Source organism: Marmota flaviventris, chromosome 17 (genome assembly GCF_047511675.1).
Source record: "Marmota flaviventris isolate mMarFla1 chromosome 17, mMarFla1.hap1, whole genome shotgun sequence".
NCBI classification, from domain to species: domain Eukaryota; kingdom Metazoa; phylum Chordata; class Mammalia; order Rodentia; family Sciuridae; genus Marmota; species Marmota flaviventris.
In genome coordinates this window covers 62,961,457-62,983,477 of record NC_092514.1, presented here as the reverse complement: position 1 = coordinate 62,983,477, position 22,021 = coordinate 62,961,457, and the positions used below count along the sequence as shown (strand labels likewise).

The window sequence follows — 22,021 nt, the reverse complement described above, 5'->3', positions numbered from 1 at the left end:
CTGTGGGTACAAGAAGAGTGGAGGGGCCCCCTCACCGGTTTGTTGCCACTGGGAGCAGGACTGGGGCCAGAGGGCTCCCCTGGTGCCCAGTTGGCATACAGCAGGGGCTCCTGCTCCACCCATTGGAAGTCCCTCTGCGAGGCATGAAGGCCAATCCAAAGGTCAAAGTTCACTTCGGGCAGGCTGGCTGTGATGAATGCTACAGTCCCCAGAAGAGAGTTGTGAGTGACAGCGGCAGCTCCTGCTTGCTCCCTCTAGCCACTTGGGAGGACTGTATTTGAAGACACCAATGCCTCCCTGTGGGCTGGCCCTACCTTGCTCTAAGGGGTTTGCAATGGTGACCAGCTGGGCTTCTTGCTGTTCACAGGAGAACTGCGCCTCTGACCACTTCACCTGGTCCTGGGGGTCCTGGCCCTGGATTCGGAAACACTGTGGAGCAGAGCGGGGCTGTGATGTCCAGCTCCACCTTCCTGTACCCAAAACCCAGAAACCCCCACTGTGCACCCATCAGTAGCAGGTCCTGGGGAGCTTTAAAGCTGTGAGACAACAATGTCAGACCAGGACCTCTGGGTCTCCAGGAGCAAGGACCCCACGCTCCAACCTGGCAAAGGAGATTCACACATGTGTGCCCGTCCTTCGGGGGATTTTTTAAATGGGAGGACTTCTTTGGGCCACCAAGCGCTCTCCTGCCCTGATGTCAGAGAATGGGCCAAGCACCCGGAGACAAGATCCATCTTGCTTTCTGCTAAACAGCTTTCTGAATGCTGTCTGATATCCATTATCTTTCTCTTTGATCTTAAATGATCATCCCCAGAATATTTTCATCTGTGTTTTTGAATGGTCTTTGCTAAGTCTGTTGACTTTACATGTTTTTCCCACCTTTATTAGTTCCATAAGGTCAAAAGAACCCCCTATGGAAAATCTTTATATTGAGTGAAGAAATGGATGATTTTCAGTAATTTCCTGCTCTGAGATGGTGTGATGGGGGAAGAATGGGTATAAAGAAGCTTTGGAGAAACAAAGACAGGGATGGGGATGGGGTGAGAGGAGGTGAAAGTCAGAGGCCAGCTCTGACTTTACCTTTCTGGCTTCGATGTACTCTTCTGTATAGTAGGAATGAAAGTCCATCTTTTGGGGTCATCTGTAGGATTAACAATAGCTGAGCATGACAGAGTAGGCCAGTGAGTTCCCTCACCGATACCAATTAGCTCTAGCACCAACTTATTGATGTGGATGATGGATTTGGGATAGAAAATTGTGAAGCCCCCTGGGGATATAGGGCAGTGGTAGAGTGCTTGCTCCCAGCACTGAAAAAAGATTAGAAATTATACACCCAGAAATATTGCAAGAGGTTTGTTGTTGTTATTGTTTAGGTTTGTCACCAAGTTTGTGGATTTTTATTTCACAGAAGTAGTTTAGAGTTGTGCTCAGGCCCTACTTAAATTACAAGTAGAATTAATTATAATATTAGAAGCAGCAAGGTCACAACAGCATAAGCAAGAAGTAACAGGGCAGGGGCTGGGGCTGTAGCTCAGTGGCAGAGCACTTGCCTAGCATGTTTGAGGCCCTGGGTTCAATCCTCAGCACCACATAAAGATAAATAAATAAAATAAAGGTATTGTGTCCATCTACAACTAAAAAAGAAAAGAAAAGAAGTAACAGGGCAAGTATATTAATTAGGATATCAGTACATTAAATAGTAGAGTCCCATCCCAGCAGCCCTGCAGCCCTGCTCCCCAGGAGCTGAGAGCTAGTGGGAAAAGCAGACTCAAAAGGCTTTATATACCCAGATGCTAAGGAGATACAAAGGCACACAACTAGGAAGGAGCCTGGGGGTATAGTGAAGGAACCAATAAGCTTGCATACTTGGAAAGTTTCCTATGAGGTAGGAGAGTGACTGGCTTTAATATAATGATGCTGACAAATTAAGAAAGGGACTGATTACAAATATAAAATATATTCATTTTAATTATTAGGTGGAAGAAGCCATCGAGAATAAGTTTCCAGAAAAATCTAATGACGTTGAGAGAATGCCCAAAATATGATACTCAGAATTAAAAGTAAGATATGAAATTGCATTATTTACTATGATCTTAATTCCATGGGAAAAGACAAGAAGGAGAGTAATAAATACTGATAGTGGTGACCTCTGGAGAGCATGGGTGAGTTTGGTTTTATTTTTTCTGCATTTTCCAAAGTTTTAATAATACATGTCTTATTTTTTTTTTCTTTTTTTGTACAGATTAAATAGGGTTGGTAGTCTCTTAAATCTTCTAAGGAGGGTAAGGACTAAGGACACTAAGGCTGGCTGCATTCTAACGTGTAACAAGGATTTAGGGATTTTATTATCTAAAATTAGCTAATCTAATCCTCACAATAGGGCTAAGTGGTCTTAAAATGTCCTGCAAAGAAGCCATGGCCAGAAGTTAATTCTGATACAATGATGCCCACATACAACAAAGAGATGATGATGGTATAAACTCTTGCGTGGGAGGGGAATACTAGGGATTGAATCCAGAGACACTCTACCACTGAACTACATCCCCAGCCCTTTTTTATTTGTTATTTTGAGACAAGGTCTTACTAAGTTGCCCAGGATGACTTCAAACTTGAGATCTTCCTGCCTCAGCCTCCCAAGTCACTGGGATAAGAGGCATACACCACTGCACCCAGCTTCCTGGTATAAATATTTTGTCAATTAAAAAAAAATTGAAGATCAAATCAGGTCTAATAAATCAGCCCATGGATGCAAAAGGAACCACTTTGAGGAAGATACACCTTGGAGGGAGCATTTTGAAAATATGGTTAGAAACACACTCCTTTTGATTACTTTTATTGCCCCAAACTGTTGTAACTGCACACTCGAAACACTCAGGAAGAAGAAACTTCCAAAAATGTTATTTTTCAAAAAAATCTTCCGACATTTTTTAACCCTCTTGATCAGGTCTTCTGATTCATTTTTGAGGCAAATGGGAAGAGAAAAATTTAGTATGTAACTTTAAAACAAAACCTTTGTTTAGTGGGTAGACATCACAAAGGATCAAATCAAGATTCTTAAAAAATAATGAAATAACAGAAAGACAAGTACCACATGTTTTATTCACATGTGGAATGTAAAAAAGTTGTTCTCATAGAAATTAAGAGGAGGAAGGGGGTTACCAGAGGCTGAGGGAATAGGAAGGAGGGAGGGATGGGGAAAGGCTGCCCAGTGGGTAGTAGTTATAATTGAAAAGAAGCTACAAGTTCTGGGGTGCTATTGCACTGTAGGGTGACTGTAGCTATAATATGCTGCATATTCCAAAAAGCTAGAAGAAAGGATTTTGAATGTTCTCACCACAAAGAAATAATGTTTGAGGAGACAGATATGTTTACCCTGATTTAAACATTACATATTGTATAATGTACTAAAACATCACATGGTACCCCATAAATATGGATCATTTTTGTTCTTATATATCAGTTAAAAAGTAAAGTTAAATTTAAAAATTATGATATCGATTTTCTGTTGCAGAGAAAAAATAATGAAATATATGCAATCACATGGTTCTTATTAAAATACTTTTAACTATTTTAAAAAAATTTTTTTAGATGTAGATGGACACAATATCTTTTTTTTTTGTGGTGCTGAGAATTGAACCCAGCACCACATCACATGTGCTAGGCAAGTGCTCTACCATTGAGCTACAATCCCAGCCCCAGATTATTTAACTTAATAATTATTATATTTGACCATTTGTGTGAGTTCAATTCATACCATTAATCATTTTTAATTTTAAAATATTATTTTTAAAATTTTTAGCTGATGCTTCAAATTCTTTTGTTCTTTTACCACATATAACATTAGTCACATCGGTGTAGAAGTAAATACGTATTTTATGGACACCCATGCACCTATGCACAAATAAAATGTTTGGGTATGTATGTTCAATATTTTGTTTTACTAATAAAAGTGTTTATTATCAAAAAGTATGGCAATCACTGATCTAGAAAATTCACTGAAGACTTTGGACAACTTCAGTTCCTGGTAGAATGACTACACTATCATTTTCCAAGGAGGCTAGCCCTGGCACTGGGGACAAGTAAAAGACAAGAAGGTGGGTATAAGCAAACGCTATGATTCCCATGGGTGCCCTCTCCCCACCTCCTACCTTGTTGAGGAACTGGTTCCAGCCAGAGGGGCAGCCCCCCTGGGCTGCAGGGAGGAGGTCAGGGGGCTGTGTCTCTCTGGTGCTGTTGCTGCGCTTGCAGATGTAGGGCAAGGCTGTCAAGCACTTCTGGTCCCCCCAGTCCTCTGGGAAGGGGAGAAAAGGCAGTCACCCCCAGGGCAGGGCACATCATGGCTGGCAGTACTCTCTGCCTCATGCCATGAGAGGACTGATGCTGGGCTGGGGCTCAGGGGCTATGTCCAGCTCTGAACTCAAGTCCTCTGGCATGAGGGTCATGGAGATGGGACCAACCCTCTCTGGGTCTAGCCCTTCTTGGATTTGGGTACAAAGAGAATAAGAAGAGACTGATGGCCTCTGCTCACCTTACCACCCCCAACATTGACCCTCTCCACGCTGATGGCACCCTCTGTGTCCCCCACCCCCGTCACCCTCACCTCGGCTGGCTGTCATGTACACGCACTTCTTGTCCTTGCCAATGGGCCGAGGTTTGCCTGGTGCCCAGGAGATGAAGTTTATAATGGAGCCATCTATCCACCTGCAACAGCACAGAATGGAGTGACTCCAGCATTGACCAGGGCTCAACCTCCCTTGTGTGCAGCACATGGCAGTAAGAGAAAGGGGAGTGGGCTCAGAGCTACAGAGCTCGGTGCAGCCATGGATCCACCAGGTAAGGTCCAGCCCTCCCCAGCAATCCTTTCTCTAAGAAGCCTGAAAACCTGGGCATGGGGAATCCAAGAGCAAAGATGTGCTCAGATTCTCATGGACTCCCGGTCCTTCTGCTTCAAGCCACTGATGCATGGTGGGCACTGAATATACTGTCCCTTCTGAACCATCATATGTTCTGCCCACGTCCTAAGAGGCTTCGTTCATGATGAACAACCTCAGACATAATAGGAGCTGCCATTATTTAGACCCAATATGTGCTAACTGCTGTTACAATGACTTCCCTTTATTATTTCAAATTCTCACAAGAATCCTAGAAGGCAGGCCTCATTATTCCCCACTTGCAAGATGAGAGAAACAAGGCCGGAGAAAGGCCACACAGCCAGCAAGGAGCGCTGGATTCTAACGCAGGTCTGTTTCTGTGTGCGGGCAGCCTCCCAACCTCTAGCCTGGAGATGCGGCTGTTCATCCACGCATGCGCCCCTTCTCCCACCTGAAGCGCCCGTCGCCCTCGGAGGTGTGCAGGCCGATCCACCAGTGCTGCTCCTGGCCCCGGGAGAACTGGGGGAGCGGGAAGGGCGGGTGAGGGCTGGCCGCCTCCCTGCCCTCAATCCCCGACCTGCCTTCTCCCGGCCCACAGCCCGCGCACCCGCGGCCTCTCAAACCCACCTTCTGCAGGGTGTGTCCCAGGAAGTCCAGCTCAGCCTGGCTATGCACCGAGGTCAGCTCGGCCTGGAACCAAGTGCAGATGCGCTGCGCCTGCGCCCACGTGGAGTGATGCTCGAAGAACTTGTACTCGGCGTCCTGGAAGCGCAGCCATTCCCGCCGGCCTGCGGAGCAGCGCAGGGGGTGGAAGTCAGGCTATGACAGCCTCCCAAGCCCCGGATGTGCACCGCGGGGTGGGCAGAGCCAGGGCAGGCCGCCCCCCACCTCCCCAGGCACAGTGGCTGAGCACAATGGGCCCGGCTCCAGACCCTGCGCTTTCCTTCCCTCCCTCCCTTCCTTCTGAGGCTACAGGGCTGCGGCGTCCAACCCCAGTCAACTCAGTCCCCTTTCCACTGGAACCCTGCATCCCCTTGGTTTTGTTCCTGGTCGCGGTGGGCTGGGGTAGACTGGGGCCTCACCTTGAGGGCTGATGTCCGGATCTCGCACGTCCACGCCTACAGAACAAGGACAAAAAGGCTGCAGGGGAAGGAGACCCTCCCCAGCATCCCGGCCCCGCGCCCCTCCCTCTGTTCTGCGTCCCACAGTGCCACCCGACCCAACCTCTGGGGATCTTGCAGATCCAGTCGAGCTGTGTCTCGCACTGCATGGCCACCCACTGCAGGGAGGCCAGGTCCAGCACTGCACAGCCCCGGATGTCATCGTCGTCGTGCCGGCTCCGGTCGAAATTGTGGTAAGAAAACTGGAGGGAAGCAGGATGAGGGAAGAGGGATGTAAGGCAGGAGGCGCAGGCCGCCCCATCCCCAGGACAGGGGACACCTAAGGCCTGGCCTGAGTTAGGAACTCCCAACCTGGCCTGGGTGTCCCCTCTCAAACCATTTTTGTTGTTGTTGTTGTTGTTTGTTTGTTTTTGTTTCCTTTTTGTTTCCTGGGGATTGAACTGAGGGGCACTTACCCACTGAGCCACCTCCCCAGGCTTTTTTTTTTTTTTTTTTTAAACTAAATTGCTTAGGGCCTCGCTAAATTACAGAGGCTGGCTTTGAATTCACGATCCTCCTGCCTCAGCCTCCTGAGCCGCTGAGAGTAAAGGCGGATGCCACCCTATCCAGCTTGCTTCCCTTTTTACCTGACAGCTCTCAGCTCTCTGGAAGCTCTACTTCTAGGAGACCCCATCCATTCCAGGCTTGGCCCTGCCCCACCAGACTCCACCCACAAACCAGCCCCACCCACCTTCTGGTCCAGCGCCTCTGCCAGTCCACCTTACCCCTAGGCCATCGCTCCAGCGCCAACTCTGACCCCCTCCAGGGTCCCGACGGTTCAGGCCAATCCAGAACCAGTGCTGCTCATGGATCTCAGGCTCTGACTCACTTCAGCAGAACCCAGGGCGCGGCAGAAGAGAGGAGAGGTGAGGGAGGTGAGAGCTGCAGGCATCTCAACATAACACTTGACCACTCTCATCTGTGACCTGGGCAGTCCCCAATGCCTGATGCCTTTCCACCTGAACTTCACACTGGCCCACCAAAGCACTCTTTTGGAAGGGTCATGGGGGTGGGGGGGTGGGGGGGGAAAGGGGTGTTCTTGTTTTGTTTTAGAAAAGTCTCTCCTTGGAGATAAGGATAGCTGGACCAGGCTACCAGCTCAAGGCTCAGTGGCCTGGCTCCCCTTCCCTTGCTTTCCCTACTCATCGAAGTTCTGGGTGTTTTACTTTAGGCAGGTTAGGAAGCTGTCCCGCATGTAGCAGCAACCTGAGACTCTGGAACTAAATAAACCTGGACTCAAGTCCTAATTTACCCATGGACCAGCTCTGTGACCTTGGCAAATAACCTCACCTCTCTCCCAGGGTCAGTGGAAAACGTGAGCTATTAAAATTACTAGTCAAATTCTTGATGATTGATGAGAGAAAATATCCCTGGAATTAAGACTCATTGGGATTTTTCCTGATCTAAGGGATGACAAGTTCTATGTGACAGAATATAGTAGTTGGAGCCCACAGACCAGAGATGGAGTCCTGGAGGGATCCCCAAGGGCAGAGCTGCAGCCTCTCTTCTCCCACGGGGATGGTTTTGTGTTTTGTGTTTTGTTTTATTTTGACCAGGGATGCTTAACCAATGGGCCACATCCCCAGACCTTTTTTTAAACGTTTTTATTTTGAGATAGGGACTCACTAAGTTTCTTAGGGCCTCTCTTAAGTTGCTGAGGCTGGCTTCAAACTTGCAGTCTTCCTGCCTCAGCCTCCTGAGTTGCTGGGATTACAGGCGTGTGACACAGTGCCCCAGCTCAGGATGGTTTATCATGGAGTGGGTTATTAAGGGATGGTGTAAGGTAGAGGTGAAATGCTTAACTTGAGTCAGGTTGTAGGCTTATAATGGAAAGTCTGCATTTGAGAGGGTGTTGCTTGCTCCATGAGGTTTGTGAGCACATGGAGTCTCCTATGAATGAATGGATCACACCAGTGTGTTTGCCCAGGTCTCCAGGGGACCATGACTACTTCAGAGGGACAGGATGGTCCTGGCACTAGTGGAAGATACACAGTTATTCCAACCCCTCAGACAGGCTGGGGCCACCTTCACTCTGTCCATCCTGCCTCTTGCCCCACACAGCCTAGAGTCAGCAGCCATGGCTGCTCCCGTGCATATACAGGCAGCCCCCTGTCCCAGGCTCATTACCCAAAGATTTTGTTGAGCATGTTGGCTACAAAGTGCTCTTCCTCATAGCTGGCCAGGCTCAGCAGCTGGGCCCCCAACTCCTGGCAGGCCCCTTGGGCCTGGATCCAGCTCTTCTTGTCCTGCAGCCGCTCTGAGCTGAACACCTGCAAGAGCAGAGGCCAGCTGTCTAATGGGTCTCCACTGGCACCTCTCCAGGTGACAACTGCCACCCTCCACGTGGCAGCAAGAACGCAAAGTGCTGTGGCTTCGCTGGACCAACGACAATCCTGCCCATCAGAGAACAAGCCCCAGGGGAAGGTGTCCAGCTCAGTCAGCTCCTGGAGAGAGCAGCTGTGCCCTGTCCCCTGACCAGTGGGACAACCTGGGCTCTAATCCCAGCAGAGCCACAGCTTGCTGTAAGCAAGTCCCTTCCTCTCTCTGGACTTCAGTTTCTGCATGTAATAAAAGACTCCCAGACTTGGCATATTACCATGCCCCAGCCAGACCTACTCAATCCAAATCTCCATGGTGACAGCCTGGATTTTATTTTATTGTTTTGTAGTGCTAGGGCTCAAACTCAAGCCCACGCATGCGAGCTTAGATTTTTCTCAGGTTCTTCAGGTAATTCTGAAGTACATTCTGTCCCCACATGTGGGAACCTCTGACACTGATGATCTCTATGGTTCCTTCAATTCCTCAAATGTTTACTGTTCATCTACTATTTGCCAGGCCTCAGATTCCACTGGTGAGAGTTTCATCAGAAACTACTGCTATCTGCAGTGTGGTGGCTGCTCCCCCAGGCTCCCCACATAAGCTGCCCCTTTGCTTTTTTCTATACCCCACCATGCCAACAAGCTGCCCTACCTTATAGCAGTACCGGAGTTTGGGGTCCGAGGCCCAACCCTGGGGACAGGAGCCAGTAAGGCTGGGTGTGGGGTCTGGCCCTGGCAGCTCTGGTGTCACTGGTGTGCCCAGACTCTGTCGGCAGATGTAGCGAGCCCGGAACGTAGTGCAGTTCTTCACCTCCCATAGCCCCATGGCGCTGCCTGTGGCCAAGGCCACGCAACCCCCACGGCTGTACCCTGATGAAGGGAGAGAGGAGAACCACAGACTGAGGAGGACTCACTTTCTTGCAGGGTACCACTGCAGTCCCGACTGGGAGCACGCTTGGCCATCTCTGCAGAGACAAGCTCTGTAGAGTCCGAGCCCAGGTGGGAGGAAGGAATGAGGTAGAGTCCTAGTTCTTTGCTTATTTACTGTGAGATCTTAGGTATGTTGTTTAACCTTTCTGAGCCTCTCTCATTATCTACCTCATTAGGTTATGGAAAGGGTTCAAAAAGCTAATGTGAGCCATGTGCGGTGGCCCACGCCTGTAATCCCAGCAGCTCGGGAAGCTGAGACAGGAGGATCGAGAGTTCAGAACCAGCCTTCGCAATGGTGAGGCCCTAAGCAATTAGAGACCCTGTCTCTAATAAAATACAAAATTGGGCTGGGGATGTGGCTCAGTGGTTGAGTGTCCCTGAGTTCAGTCCCCAGTATGCGCCCCCCCCAAAAAAAAAATCTAATGTGCAATGGTAATGATACTAATGTCTATCCAGTGCACTGTATTGTGCTCACTATTCTGTGCACTTTACATATATCATCCCTTTCCATGTGTTAGCACTTTACATATATTTAAGGCTCATGCAGCCTCTTATGAGGAAGGCATCCCATTTGACAGGTGAGCACATTGGGACTCAGAGGATGCAAAACCAGTAAACAGATTGCCTCCAGGGCCTGCCTGACCAACAGGCCACACTGGACAAATGGTCATTACCCTGAGAAGCCCTTGAGCACAGACCTAGCAGGGCAAGTCCACCACGGCCTCCCAGCTCCCCCAAGGCCAGTCAAAGAAGGAGGCTGTCAGTACCATGGGGTGGGGCTCACCAGGCTGGTCCCTGTTCCAGTGGGTGTACATGACTTCATCCCCACTGAGCCAGCGGAAGGAGCCGGTGCTGTTGAGGTCCTGCAGGGCTGTCCAGAAGTACTCGCCCTCCCAGTTGTAGATGAGGCTGCTGACGAAGGCCTGCTCGAACCTTTGGGGGGCAGACTGGTCATGGTAAGGAGTCACTATCCCCACTCCCTGGCCACAGGCCAGTCACCCTGCTCTAGGAGCTCGGGGGATGTGCCTGGCCAGTAACTTGCTCAGGGAAGTGAGAAACCTGGGGGCTTGCGGAGTAACCCAGCTCCCTCTTCTACCATCCACACCCCTTGCCTTGCTGAGAAGGAAGGAGAGAAAATCAGACACAGCCAAGGTCTGTCTTCCTTGGGCATCCTGCCCATGCTTGTGCCTGCCCCTGCCCTGCCCACGCTGAGGTTGCCTAACAAATGACTCTTTCTTGTGATAAGATTTCAAAAAGAACTAGGAGCCTATTGAGTCTCAAAGGACTCCAAGTCCCTCTGGGCATGGTGGCAGGACACTACTCCGTTTGTGGGAGGGGCTACATTACACAGGACATGGGCAAGAGTGGGTCTTGACCCCTCCTGTACCTGTTAGTGATGGTGACCAGCTGAGAGCCATGGTCAGTGCACAGGCGCCGGGCCTCACTGTAGGTCACTTGGTCCTCTCCCAGCCAGTAGCAGGATGGGCTGTGCCATGTCCAACCCTGGCTCAAGAGAGAGGACAGAAGAGGGCCGTCTTTGGAGAGGATAATGTTCCATCTTTGCCAAAAAATCCTGGGGCAGGGGATGCCATCAGGGGCATTGCTGGATGTGCACAGGATAGAGGTGACAGATTTGACCCCCGTGCCTATGCTGTGTTTTGCACCTGGTCACTCTCCCCTCTCCCTTCTCCCACCGCTACTCACAACTGTCAGAACAGGCTAGAAGCAAGGTCCCAGTGTGGCTGTGGCTGATGGACCCGACCCACGGCCTGGCTCAGAGAGATGAGAGGCATCTAAACCAAGAGGCACGGGGTGGGGGTGGGGGGTGCAGGGGGGAAACTGCCGATTGGCTAGGAAACCAGAGAAGAAAAGCTGGGAGAGATGCCAGCTTGCAGAGAAAGTTGAGCAGTCGTCAGGGCCTACAGATGGGGAGGATGCGCCTGGCAGGAGGAGACCCTTAGAGACCAGCAGAGCCAAGGCAGAAGAGAAGCAGGTGTGGTGTGTCTAAGTGTCCATCAGAGGGGTTACAAAGACCCCTGGCCAGGCTGAGTGTTAATCACGGCCACTCAGCACCCTCCACACACATACCAGGCGGGCCTTGGTGCCAGGCGGTTAGCAATTCCTCACCATCCCCTACCTCCACTCCACCCAACCCAGGACAAAGCCCCTGTCCCCACGCTGAGCACACTGACCCCAGGCTCCTTGGCTGGCCCCTGTCTGCTCTCTCCTTTCTCCCCATCTGATCATGCCCACTGGCATTTCCTGCTCCTCTCCTGGGGGAGGGTCTGGATTGGGTAGGGGGGACTGTGGTAAGGGGCTTAACCCAAAGGAAAACAGGAGCCAGACCAGCAGGGAGGGGCTGCTGGGAGGAGCCAAAGGCCACAAAGTATCCTTTATAACCAACATCCCCTGCCAGGTTGGGGGGATAGGGGTGGGGGAGCTGGGAGGCCTGGAGGAGAGAAATGGGTGGTGACTCACTCTCCCTCTGTGGCCAGCTCACTGCTCTGTCCCTCACTCGCCTTTTATTCCTTAATCCTCTCCTTCCCTCTCTGAACTTCTGGAAGCCCAATAGGGCTGGGAGCACAGGAGGGAAAGGCACATCCCACTCCTCCAGAGGAGACAGAGAGGCACTCGCTGTGCCAGACAGAGGCCTGTGCCAGTGAGGCAGAGGGGGAGGAGGCCTGGGCCACTGAACCTCTCCCCACCACGACTGGGCCAGGCTTGGGGGGTCACCCACCCCCACTTCTTTGTTCTCTGCTGCCCTAGGAAGTGGCTTCCCCAAGGAGAGGGGCTGAGGGCTGGGGCTGGGGACTTCTGCTTCCTCCTCGCCGCCTCTCTACCCTGTCTCACCCCATCCGGCTCCTTCAGGAGGAGGCCCAGGAAAGGGACACCAAGGAGGCGGGGTGCTGGGTGAGGCTGCAGGACTCCCGCCACCCGGCCTCTCCTGGGAGCCCCTCTGGCTGGCCCCACCCAGGGCAACTCCAGAAACACCCTCACCTTCCGGCAGCCATGATCCTCCTCAGCAGCCCCCTGGCTCAGCTGACCTGCCTTCTTGCAGATGGATGGCAAGGACTGGTTACAGGGACTGTCGTTCCAGCGACCTTCCTGGGGACACACAGTGAGAGAGAGTCTCAGTCCCCTCCCCCTAAGTCTCCCTAAACCTTCTGGAAACCTGGTTTCTAGAAGTGGCCCTGCCTCTGACTTGCTGATTCTCAGCAGTTGGCCTGACTTCTCTTTGTCTGGCTAAGATTGTTAGAGCAACTAACAGCAAGGTAGACAGGACTCCCAAGGTATACAGTAGTCCCCCTTATCCCCAGGGATAAGCTCCAAGACCTTCCCAGTGGGTGCTATATATCCTCTGTTTTTATACCTATGATAAAGTTTAACCTACGAAATAGGCACAGAAAGAGACTATCAGCAACAACCAAGAGTGGAACAATTATAAAACACACTGTAATAAACGTTATTTAAAGTTCATGAAGTAGTTCTGAAATTTTCCACTTCTTTTTGGACTATGGATGACTTCAAGTCATGGAAATCCTGAAAAGTGACCCCGCTGCTGAGGGAGTGACTGCTGGAGAACCAGGCAGATCAGGGGCCATGTGTCCAGAACCAAGCCTCAGCTGAGGAAGCTGGAGAAGCCTCTACAAATGTCTGAGCCCTGCCCGGTTCCCACAGCCTCTCAGGCAGCAGCATGTCTGCTGTTAAGCCCCATCCCAAGGGCACAAGTGACTGTGTGTCCTAGCATCCAGATAATGCCCGGCACAAAGGAGACACTCAATAAATGTTTTTAAATTTTTTAAACAGCATCCCCCAAGGACAATGGCTCTGCTGTTGCAGTCCCTGGCACTGTTAGCAGTATCTGAAACAGAGTGTCCTGTCAGTCCCAGGGATGGGTAACCTGTCCCTGTGGCTTTGTTCCCTTTTAAAGGGTCTCTGCTTAATACTTTACATCAATTCCTTCACCTACGCACACCCTGCCTAATTCAAAACCACAGCAGACAGTCACAACCCCATAATTTCTTGAGAAGACAGGACCCTGGGCTGGGGTCAAGGGTTGGCAGATAGCAGCCCTGCTTGTGAAGCCTTCACATCATGTGGAACAGCTGGCAGGAGACCAAGAGTGGGCCAGGCAGCAGTGCCTAAGGCTACAGGAGAATTAACTCCTCTAATCCTCCAAATGACCAGTGAGTAACTTGCCCTAGGTGACATGACTAGCAGGGGATGGAGGTGAAATTCAAACCCTGGCAGTGTCTCATTTGGAAGGAGAGTAGGATGTCCTTCAGCTGGTGTGGGAGACCAACCTTACACGTGACTGAGTCACACTCCCAGGCTGGGTGCTGAGGCGCTCAGTTGCAGAAATGTGGCAGAGCTTCCCCACCCTTCTTGGGTGGGAGGGTCGGTGTCTCGTGCATGGGTGTGTCTTGCTACAGCCCCATGGGTGAAGCTATGCTCACCTGTTCCTTTTTTATTACAGGGGTTATATTACAAGGGGTTATATTTAACCCCTTGCCCTGTTTAGGATAGAATCTTCCATGGAAGTGCCTTGTGTGTGTCCCCTTCTCTTACTGTGCCCTTGGGTGTGGCCTACCCAGGTGTCAGTCAACCTGCTGACAGTGGACATCATGAAGATAGACTCAGCCCCCTGAAACCTGACCCCTTGCCTCATTTGAATAGCTTCTCCTCAATAAAAGGGGTCAGCGCATGTTCTCGCTCTCTCTCTCTTTCTGCGGACCCTTAAGGTCAGAGCCATCACAGCGACCCCAAAGAAAAAGGTATTTGTGTCTCTTGTGTGGTTATTTCGTGCAGCCCAGTTAGCCCAGTTTAACTGGAGTGACCCCTGAGCTTTTTAGTCGCGAGAACAGAAACCCAGCAAGCTGGGGTACCACTAGGGTGGATTCTGTGGCCCTGTGATGGGGAAGGAGGATCTCACCGGCCCCCAGATTGTGACACAGTCCTCCAGACTGTCCCGGAAGTTGTTGGGCTCAAAAGGGTGCCAGTGGGTGAAGCTCACAAGGCTCCCGTCGGACCACTCAAAATTCATCTGTAGTTTCAAATCGTTGAGGCCGATCCACAGCTCCTCCACCTCTGGGGGTGCAGCAGGAGAGGAGAGGAGAGGAGAGAGGACACTGAGAGACCAGCCTCAGCCACCATCAGAGACAGGACAGGATGGATAGCGCAGAGGCCCTGCCCTCTACCCTGGGCATGTGGCCGGGCAGCCCCTCACCTTGCTTGATCTGCTTGGTGATAAACTCGAGCTCAGCCATGCTGTGAATGCTGAGCAGGTCGCCGCCACCCCGCAGACATGCCTTCTTGGATTCCTGCCAGCTGCGCTTCTCAGCCTGCAGACGGTAGCAGTGGCCCTGGAAGGGCTGCCAGCTGGGCTCACATTCCACCTTCACATTGGCCCACCTGTCTGTGGAGACCCACAAGGCCACTGCTCAGAGACCCAGCCACCCAGTCTGGGTACCAACACCACTCGGTATCAACCCAGGCAGAGCCTCCAAGTGGCTTCCTTCTCAAACCTATCTTAGATCTGCTTTCCACGCCCAGAACAGTCTTGGAGATGCTGAAGCAAAACCCTCCACGGCTGCTGGATACCCAGGGTGGAGATCAAAGTGTTGGTGCAGACCCCACCCAGGACTGTATAGCGCCTCTGGCTGTGGCTCTCAGCAAGAGATGGGCATGCGGTCAAGACAAACCAGCCCCCTGAGCCTCAGTCCCTTCCTCTGTAAATGAGGTTTTCTGCTGAGTTGAATTTAGCTTGTGACCATTTTGCTTAATAAATGGAACTGCCATTATTCTCACAAATAACATTCACTGAGTGCAGCTCTGTGTTGGCCTAGGCAGTATTGGAGGAAGATGGTAGAGAAAGAGCCTTGAGTCAGTAGTGGTGTAAGGGGACAGATGAGACCGGTGGATATATGAGGTTAAGAGAATAATTCTATAAAATGGACCCACTGTGCTGACCCTCCCCTTCCAGATGCCTTGCCAAAAAGCAATCCACCTACAGCACACCTGGCCTAAGTGACAGGATATATCAGATTCCTCCACAAAATGAGGCAAGGGCAAATGTTGAGCAGTCAGAGTAGGTAAGAGAAAGGATGAGACTGATTATCAAAGAGAGAACAACGGGTTGTTAACCTCCCCAATCTTGCTCCTGGGCACTCTGGGTTGCTAACAATTAACCTCCATGGGAAAGAAGGAAAGACAATAATTAAAGAAAGGGGTTCTGGGGTCTATAAAAGAGCAAGACACAACCCTTACACAATTCTGAGGCCCCTTTTCTTTGGAGAAGTCTGACTCTGTTCCTTTATTAAATAAAACTTGCTTTCTACATTTTCCTTGACATTTCTCGGGTATTTACTCTTCAACACCCAGGAACAAGGACCCTTCCTGATCTCCAGATCAGCGGGACCCAGTCCTGCCCACCAGCAGTCCAAGGTCTGGTGGGTGAGTGCATAGTCACTGCAAATTGGCTGCATCTCCTGATCAGGATTCCTCTAGTCCCTCCCACACCCAGAACTCCTCTCCCTGTACCCCAGGACCCTTTTTTTGTCCCGACTTTGGTAGATTCCGAGTAGCCCTCTAGGGATTGGGGTCCCAGGGCAACTAAGGCCAACAAGCCCTCACTTGGGTCTTGGCAGAAGAAAAAGGAACTTCACCAAACCACCCACAATGTCAGGCTCAGGCAGGATTCGGCCTGGCCAGGCGGGAAGGCGTGTGCCCACTGGAACTATCGCCCTAGACTGGGATTCTGGGACTAGCTCCATCCCCGACGACCGCCCAGGCTCCAGCCATACCTTTTGCTGGAGTCTGGGCAAAGTGGGTGGGCCGAGAGCTGGAGCGGGCTCGCTCCTTGGCTCAGGAGCTGTCATTCATCTCTTGTTAGTCAATGAGTTAAGACCGGAGGCTGGCCCTAGACAGAACTGATTTTCAGTGACTGTTCAGACCAGAGGGAACCTCTGCAAGGCAGGAAGGGAACTCAGGAAAAGGGGTTGCTGGGGCAATGTGGACGCTTTCGGGGCACGGTGGCGCCTGCCTCTGAAATGGCACGTCTTACGTAATGAGACCCGGAAAGCAGAACCCACTCGAACAACTACTTAGAAGTATGCCTTGTTCAGAGAGCTGGGGTGAGGGGGGAAATCTGAGGCCACCGACATCTGCAGGCTGGAGGAGGACTTGCCTGAGGGGCCATGTAGGAAAGACCCAGGGGACAGAGCCTGCATCTGGGAAGACCTGGGGTTGGTGTCTGACCCAGGTTTCCTCCAGCAAGAGGTGGCACACCCAGGCTGGGGTTGTGGCTCAGTGGTAGAGTGCTTGCTTCACCTGTGTGAGGCACTGGGTTCAATCCTCAGCACCACATACAAACAAATGAATATAATAAAGGTCCTTAACTAAAAAAAAATATTAAGGAAAAAAAAAGAGGTGGGCACCCTAGATGCTGCTCCTCCTGACCTTTTGGGCAAGGCATGACTGATAGTCCTGAATTAATCTTTGAAAAGGTTTTCATGGTCCAGAGCAGAAGTTTGGCTTTTTATTTTCTATGGGTTTGTGAATTTCTTTCTTTTTTTCTAGTTTTGCTATGTTCCTTGTGAAAATCCCTCCCTTACCAACCCCACGGCTAGCTGGACAGGGGCAGGAGCCCCTTCAGCCTACATAATAAACCCACCACTACCTACAGAAATGCTCCTTGGTGTCTTATTCATGGGGGTGCATTCCTTCTGAATTTGCATGTGAGGACTCTGCCTCTCAGAGACAAGGCTGCTTGTCCAGGCCACACACTGCTAAGGGGCAGAGTCCCCAAAGCAGGCACTGCCTGTCACCCCAAACTCCCCCATCAGGCCCCTGGAGCTATCTCAATGAATCACAAATGTGAGCTAGAAGATTCTCCCTGGCTTAAAACCCTGCAAAAGCTGCCCACAGCCCACCTGGCCCCACCCAGACTTTGCCCAGCAGCAGCAGCCAAGCCCCTTCAAGGACTGGCTGCAACCTGCCTTTCTAAACTTCTCATTGTTGTGCCCATAAGCTACTGCTACCTAACCACACCCGCACATGAGTCACCTAGGGATCTTATTAAGTTCAGGTTCAGATTCAATTTTTTTGGGGGGGGCAGGTATTAGGATTGACCCCAAAGATGCTTTACACATTCACAGACCTTTTTATTTTTTATTTTAAGACAGATTCTCTCTAAGTTAGTTGCTGAGGGCCTTGCTAAGTTGCTTTGTGATCCTCCTGACTCAGCCTCCAGAGTGGTTGGGATTACAGGCATGAGCCACCATGCCTGCTTCTGATGCAGGTAACCAGGTGCAGGGCCTGCAGTCTGCATTTCTAAACAGCTCCCAGGTGATGCTTCACTGCTGGTCTGAGGACCACACTCTAAGAAAGGTCTACTTCCCCAATCAAACTGCATGACTCGCCATGCCCTAGATCCGCCAGGTGTGCGTCCAGGCTTCCATACCTTTGCACACGTGGTTCCCTCTGTCAGAAATGCCCTTCTCTCAACCTTGTTTGGCCTTTTAAACTTACATTCAAATGTCAAATGTCACTTCCACAAAACCTTAAATCTCAGAACCTTAATTAGCTTCTTCTCCAGCACTTCTTATACATCTTTCTATAAAAGCCCATAACTCAGAATATTGTAACAGTGTGTAAAGATGTCTGTCACCTTCAGCAGACTGTGGACTCCAACAGGGCACTCTGCTTTCAGCACTTAAGACAGTTCCCATCCAATGTTCCCCAAATGAATTCATGGCACATCCCAGTTTGTTCAGACTTTAGCTGAACAACTGAAGGACAACAGGGAGGAAGAGCAAGAGGAGAGGCGGGGCCAGCTGGGCCAAGGCCCTGTGGCTCACCTGGCAGGGAGGGCTCGGCCGTGGCGTTGGGCTTCTTCTTGCACACATAGGGCAACGCGATGCTGCAGTCGCGGTTCTGCCAGCCACCCGAGGACTCAGTGCGGATCACCCCACAGTTTTCCTCACTTGGGTTGTCCGGCTGATCTGTGGGGCGGGCAGGGCGCCAGCACCCCAGGAGGGAGAAGCTCACACTGTGGCCCCTGGAACCTTCCTTAGAGCTTTCTGCTTTTCTTCACTCCCTGGGAAGCCTGAGCCAGCTGGAGAAGTTCAGTCCCCGACTCTGGCTCCACAGGGTCCTCATGCCTTCTAACCTGGGCCCACATCATCCTGAACCCCCACCCAGCAAAGCATAACAGCCCCAGCCCTGGCATCTCTGGTTAGGCCACGGGTGCACTGGGCAGCCCTGCACTGCCCAAAGCTGTGAGTGAGGCCAAAATCTGATCCATCCACCAAGCCCTAGGACCTGGGGCAGAGCCGGACCATCTGAGGAAGAGGCATTCATTTCCTAATTCACACCAAGGCACGGCATGGAGCAGTGAGGCCTGGTCCAGGAGGGGGTAAAATCTGTGCTTCTTCTCCCCCCACTGCTTGCCTGGAATAGTATAAAAGGAAGCCAAGTGCCTGTGGTGTCCCTGTGCCCCCAACCCCACGCCTCACCACTCTCCCAGTTGAGGTACTTGAGGGGCGAGTTGTCCGACCACTGCCAGCCCCCGCTGGTGTCCAGATCATTAAGGCCAATCCACAGCGTGGAGCTATAACCAGTGAGGAGCCCTGGGAATAGGAGAGGCACTGAGAAAGGGGAACCCCACCTCCAGTCCTCCCCATCCCTCCACTTGCCCTGTCTCCACAAACAGCATCCTTACCCCCACACAAGCAGAAAGGGCACAGGGCCCTTCACGGGGGAGCAGGTCTCAGGCTGCTGGCACCCTCTCCCCATCTCTGGGTGAGTCAGACCCCAGCCCAGCCCCAGGGGGCTGCCCACGGCCTCACCATTAATGTAGGTCTGCTCGTGGATCTCTGTGATGCTCAGCAGATCTGCCCCCTGCTGCTCGCAGCTGGCCCAGGCTTCTCTCCAGGACAGAGTGGACTGGAAGTTGAACTGGTAGCAGCTGTCGGTCAGCTGGTCCTTGTCCCAGAAGGTCTCACAGTCATTACCTGCCACCAGCAGACGGGCAATGGTCCCTCCCAGCCCTCCCCTTCAGCCCCACAGGAAGTCCCCTGGGCACTGCAGGAACCTCACCACCACCACCATACAGGTGCTCTGCCTGGGAGGGAGCCCTACCTCACAGAAGTTCCAAGGCCCCTCATCACCAGCCTCCCTTCCAGCGCCTCCCCACCTAGCCCTGCTCTCACTCTTGATGGGGCAGAAGCCCCAGCGCTCGTCTTTGCCGTAGTCCTGGGTGGTTGCGCACCACAAGTGCCCATCCTCGCGGCCCGTACTGGTGCAGCTGTGGAACCACTGGTTGTCATATTTGAAGGGGATGGTGCACGGCTTCCCGTGGGAGTTCCCCTGGATGGTGTAGACCTCTGCAGGGGAGGAAAGCCAGGCCCTTGGCATCTAGACCCCACAGGCTGCCCCCCATCCCTGAGGGAAAGCCCTTTATAACTCCCAGAGCTGGGGGTGGACAGTGGTCAGCAGAGAGTGGGAGGGGACAACTGCACCAGACAGTGACTTTAAGGCTCCCTCTGCTGTTAAGTCAGCCCAGGAGCCTGGGAGAAGTCCACTGTGCATCCCATAGGGTGAGGCAGGAGCTTCCCCAGGCCCCCTAGTGCCTGTTCAAAAGCCAGCTGGGTGAGGGGCCTCTGAGTCATCCACAGAAGGCTGAGCCCAGTGGCATCTCTGCTTAGCTCTCCAGCCAAGGGAGTCCATGCTTCTCCTAAAAGCTCTGTCTTGGCACTCAGAGGAGTTTCCAGGAAAGAATCCCAAGGATAGAGCCACAAACCATAAGAGCCCCCCACCAGGTGACTCCAGTCCTGTTCACCACCTGCAAAACCTGTGCAGAGTGACTACAGGGTCTCCCCGAGAGTGGGCCAGGGAGAAAGGAATTTTCATTTAATTTTAGGCTCTTCATTTTTGTAGTGTTTGAAGTCTTTATAAGCACATAATAATTTTGAAATTTAAAAAAAAAGTAAATTAAAGGCTTTGAAGTTAATTTTCTTAATTATTCAAATACGCTTCCTATTATAATTAAAGATGTAACTGCCAAGGTCCACAGAAGCCAAAGACCTTCTTGCCTTGGAGTTGGCCCTTCCCTGGCTCCAGTCCCCCTGACTCTCTCTGCTGTTAAATCAGCCCAGGAGCCAGCCAGGGACCCACTGCCCCACCTGCAAGCAGCCCCTCACCATAGTAGGGCCGAGCACATAGATCCTCATCACTGCTGTAGATGCGCCACTGGCCACTGCGGGTCTGGTCGCCTCGTTCAAGAGTGCCAGGCTTGGATGCATTGCCAGTGCGGCCCCCCAGGAAGAGGGACAGCTGGTCACCCAGTGTACGACAGTGCCAGCGAAGACTCAGGGCCTCCCGGTCACACTCGTACATGCCCAGGGAGGTTGTGGTGTTGGTGCCTGGCCAGCCTGTGCCCAGGCACTGCATGGTGCCCAGGTTGAAGAGCCGGTTCCGAGAGACCCACTTCCAGCGCTGAGCAGGGAGACTGGCATTGCAGGCTGGGGTGACTCGGACCTGTGCACCCTGGGACTCCAGGCAGCCCTGCAGTCCATGGCTGAAGATGAGGAAGACATCAGACTCTAGAAGGGAAGGCAGGAAATGAAACCATCATGGGGTCACTCTTTGATGACTCCCACAGCCCACAGACACTGACATGTGCCTAGCCCTTCTTGTGTGTGTGAAATCACTCAGTCCTATCAACCCTTCCAGGTGGAGATAAGGGGCACTATTGTGCCCCTGTGCCCAGAGGAGGCAGGGCCCACCTCTTTCCTAGCTCCATGCTCAGTTGGAGGCAGGACAGTCCTTTGCCCCAACCCAAAAGCAAACCCAACTGTATACAGAAGGCCTGGTACTGTTGACAGTAGTCCTCCCTATCAGTAGTAGTAGTCACGGTTTCCCTTTCCTCAGTCTCAGTCACCCATAGATAACTGTGATCCTAAAATATTAAGAGGAAAACTCTAGAAATAAACAATTCATAAGTGTTTTGGTTTTGGGTACCAGGAATTAAACCCAGAGGCACTGTGCTACCAAGCTTCATTCACAGTCCTTTTTATTTGAGATGGGGTGTTGCTAAATTGCTTAGGGCCTCACTAAATTGCTGAGGGTGGCTTTGAACTTGTGGTCCTCCTGCCTCAGCCTCCTGAGTCGCTGGGATTACAGGTGTGCACCACTATACCTGGCTCATAAATTTTAAAGAAGTTTTATTACAGTATATTGTTATACCTGTTCCACCTTCTTACTAGTCATTGTTGATCTCTTACTGTATCTAATTTAACTTATCATAGATATGAACATATAGGGAAAAAACAGTATGTAAAGTTCAGTATTATCTGAGGTTTTAGGTTTGGAACCTGTCCCTGGGCAGAAAAAGGTCTACTATACTTTTCTGAAGATGTTATGAGGAGTGGTAGAGGAGTTTACATAACACACCACATTGTAGCCTTAGTCTCAGTCACCATTGCATATCATGGGTTTCCTCTGAGCACGGTGACATAAGCCTGTGATCCTAGCCACTTGAGAGCTGAAGCAGGAAGATCACAAGTTTGAGGACAGCCTTGGCAACTTAGTGAGACCATGTCTCAAAATAAAAAATGGAAATAAGGCTGTAGCTTGGTGGCAGAGCCCTTGCATAGCAGGTGTGAGACACTGGATTCGATCCTCAGTATCATATGAGAATAAACAAATAAAATAAAGGCATACTGTCCATCTACAACTACCA

The 22,021-nt window shown here is 51.4% G+C and overlaps 1 protein-coding gene across 2 annotated transcripts in view; it reads right to left on the bottom strand.

The window, feature by feature from the left end:
- Mrc2 (mannose receptor C-type 2) overlaps positions 1–22,021 on the bottom strand; it is a 55,045-nt gene that overhangs the window by 4,405 nt on the left and 28,619 nt on the right. For both annotated transcript variants that reach the window (XM_071603286.1, XM_071603287.1), the window contains exons 2-22: positions 20,481–20,882; positions 19,491–19,664; positions 19,128–19,292; positions 18,795–18,908; positions 18,138–18,281; positions 14,507–14,695; positions 14,213–14,367; positions 12,277–12,384; positions 10,667–10,782; positions 10,064–10,212; positions 9,002–9,219; positions 8,159–8,301; positions 6,757–6,859; positions 6,096–6,234; positions 5,954–5,989; positions 5,499–5,659; positions 5,323–5,390; positions 4,601–4,701; positions 4,149–4,291; positions 315–429; positions 36–199 (exon numbers count right to left, since the gene is read on the bottom strand). In XM_071603286.1, the coding sequence (XP_071459387.1) occupies positions 36–199; positions 315–429; positions 4,149–4,291; positions 4,601–4,701; positions 5,323–5,390; positions 5,499–5,659; positions 5,954–5,989; positions 6,096–6,234; positions 6,757–6,859; positions 8,159–8,301; positions 9,002–9,219; positions 10,064–10,212; positions 10,667–10,782; positions 12,277–12,384; positions 14,213–14,367; positions 14,507–14,695; positions 18,138–18,281; positions 18,795–18,908; positions 19,128–19,292; positions 19,491–19,664; positions 20,481–20,882 (3,107 nt within the window). The remainder of the gene's footprint in view (positions 1–35; positions 200–314; positions 430–4,148; positions 4,292–4,600; positions 4,702–5,322; positions 5,391–5,498; positions 5,660–5,953; positions 5,990–6,095; positions 6,235–6,756; positions 6,860–8,158; positions 8,302–9,001; positions 9,220–10,063; positions 10,213–10,666; positions 10,783–12,276; positions 12,385–14,212; positions 14,368–14,506; positions 14,696–18,137; positions 18,282–18,794; positions 18,909–19,127; positions 19,293–19,490; positions 19,665–20,480; positions 20,883–22,021) is intronic.